This window comes from Apostichopus japonicus, chromosome 19 (genome assembly GCF_037975245.1).
Source record: "Apostichopus japonicus isolate 1M-3 chromosome 19, ASM3797524v1, whole genome shotgun sequence".
In the NCBI taxonomy this organism is placed as follows: Eukaryota; Metazoa; Echinodermata; class Holothuroidea; order Aspidochirotida; family Stichopodidae; genus Apostichopus; species Apostichopus japonicus.
This window is the reverse complement of record NC_092579.1, coordinates 3,747,509-3,759,607: the sequence shown is the minus strand read 5'-3', so window position 1 is coordinate 3,759,607 and position 12,099 is coordinate 3,747,509. Positions and strand designations below refer to the sequence as shown.

At 36.7% G+C, this 12,099-nt stretch overlaps 1 protein-coding gene and 1 non-coding gene across 3 annotated transcripts in view; one reads left to right on the top strand and one right to left on the bottom strand.

Annotated features, from left to right (window-relative positions):
- Nucleotides 1–14: 14 nt before the first annotated feature.
- Trnar-ucg (transfer RNA arginine (anticodon UCG)) lies at nucleotides 15–87 on the top strand. The gene has a single exon. It is a non-coding gene; the product is annotated as a tRNA-Arg (tRNA).
- A 1,576-nt stretch (nucleotides 88–1,663) lies between these two features.
- Nucleotides 1,664–12,099, bottom strand: part of LOC139959679 (phospholipid-transporting ATPase ABCA3-like) — a 37,805-nt gene continuing 27,369 nt past the window's right edge. For both annotated transcript variants that reach the window (XM_071957473.1, XM_071957474.1), the window contains 6 exons: nucleotides 11,353–11,555; nucleotides 9,865–10,167; nucleotides 8,356–8,543; nucleotides 8,010–8,180; nucleotides 6,353–6,549; nucleotides 1,664–5,702 (listed from right to left, as the gene is read on the bottom strand). In XM_071957473.1, the coding sequence (XP_071813574.1) occupies nucleotides 5,494–5,702; nucleotides 6,353–6,549; nucleotides 8,010–8,180; nucleotides 8,356–8,543; nucleotides 9,865–10,167; nucleotides 11,353–11,555 (1,271 nt within the window). In that variant the 3' untranslated portion in view covers nucleotides 1,664–5,493. The remainder of the gene's footprint in view (nucleotides 5,703–6,352; nucleotides 6,550–8,009; nucleotides 8,181–8,355; nucleotides 8,544–9,864; nucleotides 10,168–11,352; nucleotides 11,556–12,099) is intronic.

The window sequence follows — 12,099 nt, the reverse complement described above, 5'->3', positions numbered from 1 at the left end:
TCCATATACCGTCCGGCCGCGTAGCCTAATGGATAAGGCATCCGACTTCGGATCGGAAGATTGGGGGTTCGAGTCCCTTCGCGGTCGTCTTCTTTTAACACTTTATCTATAGTTAAACAAAATTATGTTATACTGTCGGACACAAATATAATATGATTACCATTAACAAGTATACTATTTATTGCAGACGTTTACCAAAAATATAACTCTAATTGTCAATGCCAGCTCATTTTCTACACTTCCATTTGTAATATATGCTAACTTGAAAAAGTAAATAATAGGACGTAGCGAAATCGATAGTTACTATCTTCTAAAGGAAAGAAAGAGTAAACATTTCCAGGTGAAAGGTAACAAGATTTTACAACAAATGATCGAAGTATAAACAACACAACTTGAAAAAAGTTATTTTCAAGAAACTGCTTATGATATTACCTGTTTGAACAAGCGTGCATCGGTTAATTTCATGTAAATGTCTCATAGCGCCACTGGACAACTTTTGTTGATTTTGGCGCTATATAAATATTTCTGACTGATTGATTGAAGCACGAATGCTTTCTGTACTTAGTAATTAAGACAGTTTAAAAAATTGGAAAGGTTAAGTTTCCTAAAACTTACATTATTGGTGGAAACAATTTTACATAGTATTCATCACATGTGAGATATTGTTATGAGGTCTGTGCATTCTTTTCAAGGATTATACATCTGTCGTACGTAGTTTAATTGTGTACCTTAGGAATGTATTAAAACATTTATACAACATACATAGTTAAGTTTATTTCATTGTGTAAACCTTAGGAATGTGTTCATACAATTAAAGTGGTACGTAGTCGCTACGCAGTACTAGCTCCTCTTTGGCAGTACTTTAATTAAATTGGGTTCTATTAACCCCCCCCCCCCCCACCCAACAAGAAGGGTGTCTTCTCTTTACTACACATGTTGCCTATCTTTTCATGATCTGCTTCTCGGCCTTTTGGCTAAGATCATGTGTATAGTATATGTTCCCTTTTGAGGGAAATGGTGATATACACCCGACGATGAGCACAGTCACAGTCTTGATGCAAGGGGACTGGGGTGAGAGCGGATCAGTTGTTCGGTTGTTTGATTTTTCGTGCCCAGGTTCTTTCCTGGGTGCCTTTTCTTAAAAGTGCCTATGCTGATTTATCTCTCTCACTAGTTGAACTTACTTTCCTTCAATCCATTTACCTGGAGGATATTCTCGTTCATTTGGATATTCTTGATTTGGACTATGTTGTGCATAACTTTTACTTGGAACCTTTTCATATGTTCTTACAAGGAAATTTTCTACAAATTATTTATATTGGTCAATTTCAAAACCGAAGACCTGACTAGCCAACTCTACAGAAGATCTTTCGCCGACCTACCAGGAACCACGCCCTGCTCTCAGAGACTTAATTCTATTGCAAGTAATTGAAATTAATTTGAAATGTGTTTAATAATGTAATGTTTGTTTTAATTATAGTTCAACAGAACAAATTCTCCTTTCCCGTCTCTTCTTTCATGTTCGTGACTGTTGGTTAATCTTGAGTGTTTGAATCCTTCTTATAGATAACTAGCAGTCACATATAACAGATATGAAATATAATAGCTATGCTTAAACTTATATAGCTACTTTCTATGTAAAGAAAGAAAAAAAAAACATGTGTTAAAATACAAGAGACGTAACAAAAAGATTTATTCCGTTCAAAACACTGAATATGAAACAGACCACAACTTAAAGAAAGGGTAGTAGGAAAAGTAAACCATGCATAAGAACACAGGCCATAGATCTTGCTTCTTCATGTATGTTACAGATTGGAAGTTTTTACATTAAAAAGTAATGATGAATGCATAAAAATCCCAATAATAAATTTCTACTGATTAAAATTAAGTTATCAAAGCAATGATGACACTAGCATAATTAAAAAAAAAATCAAAACAAAGAGGAAAGCAAATGCCAAATCTTGGGACATGTTTAAAGTTTATACTCTAGCATAAATGTTACGAAAAAGCTATATCATTGAAGCTGCAAACAACAGTCTTAAAAATAATTTGTTTGGTAGCTTTTGCTTGTTGTCATTAAGAGATGGGCCATTGTCCTTTACCTGATCTTTAAACTTTATACTCTAGCATAAACGTTACAAAATAGTTATATCATTAAAGCTTCAAACAACAGTCTTAAAAATAATTTGTTTGGTAGCCTTTGCTTGTTGTCATTACAGATGGGCCATTGTCCTTTACCTAATGTTTAACCTTTATACTCTAGCATAAACGTTACAAAATAGCTATATCATTAAAGCTTCAAACAGCAGTCCTAAAAATAATTTGTTTGGTAGCCTTTGCTTGTTGTCATAAAGGGATGGGCCATTGTCCTTTACCTAATGTTTAACCTTTATACTCTAGCATAAACGTTACGAAATAGCTATATCATTAAAGCTTCAAACAACAGTCTTAAAAATAATTTGTTTGGTAGCCTTTGCTTGTTGTCATTAAGAGATGGCCATTGTCCTTAACCTGATGTTTAAACGTTATGCTCTAGCATAAACGTTACGACATAGCTATATCATTAAAGCTTCAAACAACAGTCTTAAAAATAATTTGTTTGGTAGCCTTTGCTTGTTTTCATTACAGATGGGCCATTGTCCTTTACTTTAAATATCTTACTTCATCTTTGGAAGAGTGTTAGATCATCTCCTTCCTCTGGAAGATGAATAGTCAACCATATGCAAATTCAAATTAGCATGAAATTTAAATACATGGTTCACAGAATTATCGAAACCCAATAAGATACACATTCTTCAAATTCACAAACTTTGTAAAAAATCTTTATAGCCCTGCTTTATAATATCATACTTCACAATGGCAAGGCAAGATATATGTATATTATGAAAAGCAAAGGAAATTCATATTTATTTATTACTGATGACATAAAATTTGTAAAGTTTGATTTCATGTAATAAAAACCTTTTTTTTTTTGCACCCAACTGAAAGCCCCCTCCCATCATTGTATTTGAAATATTGCAAAAATAATTTCACAAACATATCTATGTTTATGCCATACATAAGTGTCTGAAACTTTTACCATGTATACCTCTCCCTTCTATGAATTGCATAGTTATTGCTTAATACTTTATCGAATAGCAAATAATATGGTTTAATATATTTCCTCGTAATAAAGAAAGCACTCTTTATATATGAATACTATCCTTCTGCTTGTATATCTATACAATGTTAACCTTCATCAAAGACACTTTTAAATTGCAAAAGATGGCACAAACTAAATCAAGTGTCAGCTAAACGCTGATGTTTCAGCTAAACGCTGATAATGTTACATCAACCAGCATATTTTAATAACAGACAGGTAGCAATGGGAGATCACATTGATATTGCAGGCCCAAACTTATCTCTATGTCTATGCTTATATATGAGAGCAGAACCAGTTATGACACACGATCCAGTCAAGGACAATGTATAGACTTCATCAAATTCAATTAACTTGTAGCAGGTTTGAAAAATGCTTCTTTTTCATCCCCGTTATAAACCTACTCAAGCTGCTTAAGAGACAGGATGCTCTCAAAATTGAAAGTACATCCCAGAGATACATTTGTTTGCCAAGGATAAAAGATGAACATAATCGAAGCATTCTTATGAAATTATCATTTAATTCCTACATACCACTTTTGAGATATTGATAGTTGCAACTTTTGTACAACAAAGAGTGAGTTTGAGGCAAACATGTAATGGTGCTTAGTCATAGTTGCAAACTGATTTAAAAAAAAAAATTAAAAAGCGGTTCATTTTGCTTTATTTTTACTATATTGTGTTCATGATGGATTTGCGTAGGGCTTCAACATTCACTCAGTCGTGTAATTCACAAAATGTCACTGAATGTCAACATATTGGCATTTTGAAAGGAAAACGAAAGACTATCTTTTTGAAGTGCATCTCGGCAGCATAACTTTAAGTTTGCTTCTCGTAGATGACACATCAACTGTTAAACATTGCAATCTTGACAAAAGCCTGTAGAAATTTAAATAACAAATTTACCATTGTGTTTATGAATGTCTTCATTTTTCGTCATTCAAGAAAATAAAAAAAGATCTCTGGTGATGATATTTCCTCCGTATTTTGTGGCAAATTTTGGGTTAAACAAGAGAAATGTATGTTTAATTAAAACGACTATTATTGCATTACAGTCAGTGTCTGAGTAACTAATAAGGGCTTTCAGAGATATTTCAGGAATAACTACATTCATAACTTTGAACTCCACATCTTCAAATCAAATAAACAGTTCATTTTGGAGCAATTATATCTAACATCAGGGAGGTAAGGGGTCAGTCTCATTTACATATGTGACTTTTCTCATTTACATATGTGACTCTTCTCATTTGCACATGACTCTTCTCATTTGCATATTCGACTGCTTAAAATGTCTAAAATAACATAGTATTCATCCAAGCTGCTACTTGTCACCCAACCAAAGCTTGTACGGGTAAAACACCACGATCGACAGTTAGCAAAATTATGTTAAAGACTTTGAAAGGCCAAAACAAGTGTCATGTTCACCATTCATAATCATGAAACTTTTATTCTGCATGATGGCAAACTTGAAGGGCACAACAGCGATTTTGAAGGGCACAACAGCAACTCTGAAGGGCACAACAGGGATTTTAAAGGGCACAACAGCAATCTGAATTTGTTGCTTTGAAGCACATGCAGGTTCAAGTGCCGCCTAAAGGCCGATTGTGGCCCTCGAGAAAGTTTATTTCAGCCCGTTAGAACAGATGTTAAGAAACATACTGGTGGGCCCGACAGAACTTATTTAGACGACAGTGAGGAAAGATCTGAAATATGTAAAATCTGGAGAGTTTGCAAAGCTCCTGCTCCGATGACACTTTTTGACTTAACAGATGAATAACATGTAAAATATATCATATGTTGCTGCCCATTTAAAGACACACAAAGTGTGTGAAAAGAGTTTGTACATCTTTAGTTGTTGTAGATGTAGATTTGGGGTAATGTTTCCCAGCAGCCCTAGGTCTCAACTTCGTGTCCAAACCCCACTGCACGCCTCTTGCTATAAAGAGTCATTTTTAAGATCAAAATAATTTATCAGGTTATTGCCCAGTATATAACTATAAAACTCTACAGTAGAAAAAAAGAATTTAGTACCTTAATTTTTAATATATCTCTATTATCAATTAACTCCAGCTAACTGAATCTAATATTCATATGATTTCTGAACGATTGGTACATACAATCCATCACTGCATGTATCCATTTAAATGAAAGAGATTGAGGGTAAGGAGTCATTATAGAATGATGAGTGACCGCCAAGATTCCCAGGTCAACAGGGAGGTAGTGACCGCTTCCACAGATCGATGCGTCCAATATGTGTCAAGACAAAATGAAACTGGACAATTGAAGTCACTCGACGGTGAGGGAAAAATGATCCATCATAAGAAGCAATGAACATTGTAAAGCTTAGCAAGGGCGCTATGCAATAGGCGCTTCGTCCTCTTCCCGTTGCATCCGGGCAAAATTAAGAAAGACTTGTTCCAGGCTGGTTTGACTGACAGAGTAATCCTGGATGCCGTACTGATCCTTGGCTCTCTCCAGAGTACCAAAGATGGTGGCCCATGCTATACTGGTGTCTGTTATATGGTAATGGACCATGCCTTGGTGTTCATCCTTCAACTGGCATCCTACAGAAAACCATAATTAAAACAGATACAGACCATGTTTGAAATCAGAAAGGTATGAGAGAAAAGGTCAGATCTTCATATTCCATCATAAAAAATTAAAGAGGGATCTAAATGTTTCTTACAGCTTTCTACTGCATGTAGCTCCATATGCCAGTCACTTACAAATATAAACGACTAAAATAAATAATATATAGAGGATTTTGCAAACAGGAGAGTGAAGGGTTGTTGCGGGTGGTGGGGGGTGATGGGGCCAGGTACTGAAGTAGAGTAGCAGTCTAATTTTAAGCTTCTATTGTCTAATGAAGTTTCATGCATATTCATGATCTGTGAAGTCACTTAAATATTTTTTGTTGAGTCTTTGGCCTATGTTTGATAAAATGTTGTGTTCTTCAGCCAGTTGGGACAATTTCCTAATGCTCATACCACTCTAAACTCTACTCCAATATCATGCTCTCAAAGCACTGGTACTGACAGTACAAACAGGTCCTAACCTTGATCTGATAGAAACATGATATTCATACTGCCTGTACTGACAATAGGAGTGCTCTGAAAGCAGGAAATAACACTTAAGTACAGAAAAAATTGTCCCAACTGGGTGGTTACTTCCTATAAGGCGTCTCGCCTAACACATCTTCGCTGTTTTGGCTTACCTCTAAACTCTCGAGTAATAAAGTCCTTTATATGTTGCATGTCCCGTGGCTGACCGTCTGGGCCGGGTGAGGCCTTAATCAAGAGAGTGAATCCCTCGCCGAACCTGCTCTTGAGATGCTGCGTACTACCGAGGCATTTGACTATCCCGTTCACCATGATGGCCAGTCTGGTACAGAGAGCTTCACATTCCTCCATGCTGGTGGAATCAAGGAAAATGGCAAACTTTAAACCAAAATATAGTCATTATTAAACACAGATGACTTGACAGACAGAACAACAGTCTATTTGGAAAGGATGCTGAGTTCATTAATTTTATCAAACACAAAAAGAAATTGCGAACTTTAAAAATTAACACATATATCATATATGCTGGAAAGTAACGGGTTGATCTATTTTCATATTAAACTACGTACTTAAAATCAGCATTAGTTAAAATTACACGGGTCGGTGATTGACACACTGGTATTCAAAGTGGGGGTCTTGATCCTGCTTAGGAGTGCTAAAAAATTTTGGAAGGTAAAAAAACAATTTTTGGATATTTATGGAAAATGTTGCAAATCTATTATTATAAAACCACAAGTTGCAAATATGTAACACGATTTCGAAACCAAGCACCATTGTTCGCACAACAGTTTGAATGCCATGGCTTTAGACAAATACTAAAATAGAACTAAAAACAGATACTATCTAAAATAGTGTGTAATATCTACTGAATAAAATGATATCAAAAACTAGCAACAACAAAAAAGAAAAAGAATGGTGATATCTATGACTATAAGATGTTTACTGTCATTTATAATAAGACTTTGATAAACATTTATGAATATAATTCCTGTCAACATTACAAACCTTGGGTATTCATTCCAACTATAATCTATCAAATATTTTGTAATCTGGTTGTCATTCAAACAAGCTCTTCTGCTATCAAACGCCACTGGCTTACACAATCCCTCCGGCAATTTATGAATGAAGCAATGATATTTTAACTTTGAATAATTTGATAACCTTATATTCATAAAATTTAAATGCCATATGGGGATCTTCAATGTTTTTTACCGAGGGTGCCATTATGTCAGTCCTACTTTGGTATGATCCATACCGTTGACTTGATCTCGTAGATCTTAATCTACATGCTGGTCGAGAAAATTGTGTTTCAAAAAAGCTTGTTTTTCATTATTTACAAAATGAAATTGTATATACCACCAGTGATCAAGTAGGAATAGCAGGCATAAGTCCAGTATATTCCAGAGACTTTGATAAAATGTTTAACGATGCTCAAAGCTGAAACTTAGATTACCGGACATGATTGAGAGTAGGTCAAAGAAGCTTTCTGACTGGTCGATTATCAGACCTGTGAAAAGTAGCCAGACGATATGTACTTGTTATGAGTGTTAAAAACCATATGTTAGCTTGAGTAATGTCACACTATAGGTCAATTAGGTACTTTGCCCAGAAGTGTCCGTCAGAGGTTCCTCAAAGGCATTCTCAATGATTTCGGAGACTGCAGCTTGTCGAGTTTCGTGGAACTAGATCGGACCGATATGAGAGCGCCGTCTGTTAATTTAAGGCATGCCTGAAGATCCCCACTGGGAAATGATTATAAATGTAAAATTGAAAGTTATATAAGAATTAAGAATGCCAAGGTAATTCACAAACCTATGAGACGTTAGTACTATTGATCGCCCAGCATTCCTTATTTCACAAAGGGCCTTCCATAGTAACCTCCTGGTGACAGGGTCCATCCCGGTAGTGGGCTCGTCCAATAAGACTAGGGGTGGATCACCAATCAAAGCTACAGCTGTACTTAACTTCCTCTTGTTTCCACCACTGAATAAATAAACAAGTTCAATAAACAGTGTAATATAATATTAGAAAGGAGGGCAGATTGCTTCTGAACTACAACCTTCCATACTGGTTCAAACTATCTCAATTTAAAATAGTGCAGATTTTACTTCTATGAATATTCAGTTGCTGTTAATGTTTTATTCATGGTGTAATTTACCTGTATGCCTTAGCCTGTTTATCAGCATGTTCCTCCATGTTAAATACTCTCAGTAAACAGTCCACCTTGAGGGCGATCCTCTTCTCTGGGACGCCTCTTAAACGTGCATACATGAAGAGAGTTTCCCTCCCTGTCAGTTGGTCCACCAAACCATCAAATTGAGGGCAGTATCCTATCCGCTGTTGCACCTGTCAAAACAACCGTTTAAAGTACATTTAATACATCGACCATCCCAATTTTAGGCTCCTCAAATTAATTTTATCTAACAGGACCAGAGAGAAAAATAAAGTGGATGGAAACAAAACTCTAAAACAAACAAAAATCTCACCATACCTAGTATAAGTAATGTACAGGGTAGCCAACAGGATGCCCAAGCCTGAAAAAGCGTATTACGTAATTAATGGCAGCTTACTGTGTACTGTGGTGAGGGCGTAGGAGCCAATTTTCAAAGCGAGTGTATTCAGTCAAACAGGGAGCGGTTCACTTAAAAATGAATATTAGAGAGCTTTGAGGATACTGAATAATACAAGTTATCTTTGATCCCTGCCTTCGTTAACGCCTGCATAACAGACTAGTGCAAGATTCTGGACAATTTGCATTTTAACTTTCTTATGCACCAAAGTTGACCCGCAGACTGCCTGTTGAGAACTTCTGTCGTGGTTACTCAAGAAGTTCCTTTTTCCAATTCTTCTTATTCTACCTATCTTTAACCATATCTATATTCCAATTTAAGTCAGAGAAGGTGAATTCACGTCAGTAGGAACCGAGAATTCAGCGACAACAGGGTAACCATTTCATGAAATTAGAGCAACTTTTGCACTTGGTGTACAATTTTACCAATCTGACATATATTCAGAGTAAGATTGCACAAAAGACACCACTGCTCAACTGAATGTTAACGAGCGAGTGATTTGTACAATTTCATCACATTCTTAACATTTCATCAACCAGACATGTTTCTTATCCATATTGTTTATATGCAAAGAGCATAGTGAACACTTTCCCCAAAAAATGTTAAAATTCACTCAAAATATATTAAATAGAGGATACACAATAAATAGTCAAGATTTCTCACTACACAGCAGTTTAGAATCCAAGCATCCAAATGTTTTTATCAATATTAACACAAAAACCTGCTGTGAATGACTCTTGCAGCATAACTTTACAGAGAGGACAATATACTGACCTACACTGGTCTCATTCGGCCAAGTTAGGAGGGGAGCTTCCATTGCACTTCCATCCACCCTTGTTGATATAAGTACTAAGTACTCTACATGATTTACACACACGAGGTTTAAATAATTCTCTATCATCTTTTCACCCTTGACAGCTCTAACCTCAGTGACCAACATGCGATGCAAACATAGACAGTCATTCAAATATTATGAAGCTACACATATTGAAAAAAAACGTTACCTTCAGCCAAAATTTCTAGGAATAAAAAAAACAAATAGATAAACAATCTGTCCTAACTTTTGCAAAAACACAAACTTCAAGAGAGTGTTTTACCTTCCTTGTATCGCTCTTGACGCTAAACCCTTCTACGTAGGCGTCCCCTTCGCTCAGCGCCTCGTCCCCTGTCAGCATCTTGAAGGTTGTCGTCTTACCCGCACCGTTTACTCCCAGCAGACCGAAGCACTCCTTCGACGGTACGCCGAGTGTGGAGCCTTCAACGGCCACAACAGGAGCTCTCCCTCCTCTACCTGGGTAGACCTTGCGAAGACCTTTAAGGACGAGTACAAACGATCGAGACAACCGCTCCAGGGGAGATCTCTCGATTTGTTCTCTCTCCGTTCGGACATCCTCATCCTCCTGAAAGAGGAAGAGACGGGTAAGAGAAAGCATATCAATATCTTATATGGAACACTGTCAACATCTTGAACGGAATGAATAAAAAGCAAAGGGGGTGGGGGTGGGGAGGGGATGGGGCAGATCTCTGAAATTGTTCTCTCTGTTCAGACATCCTCATCCTCCTAAAAGGGGAAGAGACGGGTAAGAAAAAGCATATCAATATCAAATTGAAACCAAAGGGGGCAGGGGCGGGGGGGAGGGGCACGAGGGGTGTTGAAGAAGAAAGGCAATTATACCTAAATATATCTCAATCGACCATCTTTTAAGGAAAGGGTCATGAAAAACGATACCACAGAATATTAGACATTTTAGCCCCAAATATAAATTATTATCTGGTTTATTATTATATCAATTTCAAATTATGTTATAGTAATGTCTTATTTTTTCTAAATAATTTTCTGTAAGTTATTGCAGTTAGGTACATGAAATTTTTTGGTTTTGTTTTATGTTGCTGTTTCTTTCAATTCTTCCCTTTTACGGTAGTGTTCTACTTTGTTAAGGAGGGAAGGCTTCCCAGAACACTTCCTTTCACAACTATGTTGTACTGATTTACGCTCCAAGTATATGTTTATATATATTATTGCTGTGAAAAACACCATAAAAGGAAATGATGCTCTCTCAGCAAATAGGTAATTTATCTCATATTTAATTGAAAACATGTGCAGGCCTCGAAATTTAGGCTATATACTAGCTGAATGCCATTGGATCTCGTTTACCTGTAACATAAAAACGCAGTTGCATTTTTCTGTCAGCCATTCAGTAAACAATAAGAAGATAAACACGTGACAATTTGGGGCACAATTGTCATGAGTTTTTACTTAGTATAAGTCCCGGATTACTACTTACTATTATCCATAAATGTAATTAATGATCTGCTACCATAAGCCGACAATAATAAGACTGGTGTGTGCTGTAATTCAATGACAATTTCAGTGAGAATTCTAGGCCTGATATGCAAGTGAGTTGGTTAAATTCTGTACTATATGCCGCCTACATGCTTGATTCTTAACAACAAGTGAGATGGTGAAAAAAAGCTGCTGCCGTTGGGGGGGGGGGGTGGGGGGACTAAGTGGAAAGGAGATAGAGAGGTACAAGGTAGAAGAAAGGAGGCAACATAGTAAGAGCAAACTGACTAGACATCCCTACCTCTTCAGCATTGTTAACTGGTTCATACTGTGATGGTTTCTTATTTTTTCTCCCCTTCCATAGATATTTCATCTTTCTGAATACTCCCATCTCTACAAGGAGGACGATACCGAAGTAGATAAATCCTTCGGCGAATAGAAAGACCACTGATCGGCCGATCCCGGGATACTCCCAGGCCAGGTAGTTCTCTTGGAATTTTAAATCTGGAAAACAAAACCAAAACATGGATTCAGCAAATATTGCTTACCGTAGAGATGTTGTCCATAATGACATGGAAGTCTGCAGGATACTATGTGCAATTTACCATATCTCTCACCTCCACCGCATCAACCACCTCCCTCCTAATCTCGCTCCTCCTCACCTCCCTGCCCACTCCCCCCCCCCTCACTATAAAGCACAAGCCAATAAGTTCAGTAATTCCTGTCACATTTCCAGTGAAATACCTAATTGAACACTGCAGACACAAGATCATGTTTTGTTTTAAGTGCTGCTAAATCCACATGATCAGCAAGGTTCTTGTACTCATTCACTGGCTTCTCTCCACCTCAAATGACCATTGAACTTCACAGGACACAATAGGGTTCTTGTACTTACATACACAACATCACCATATACATATACATCTAAATTTATATATTGCCTTTGTAGTTTACCTTTATTTCATTAACAAAGTCTGTTCAAAGTATCTCTTTTGAGATCCGGCTTTAGGAATCAGAAATTATTTCGAGTTGGTTAGCATCATGTTTG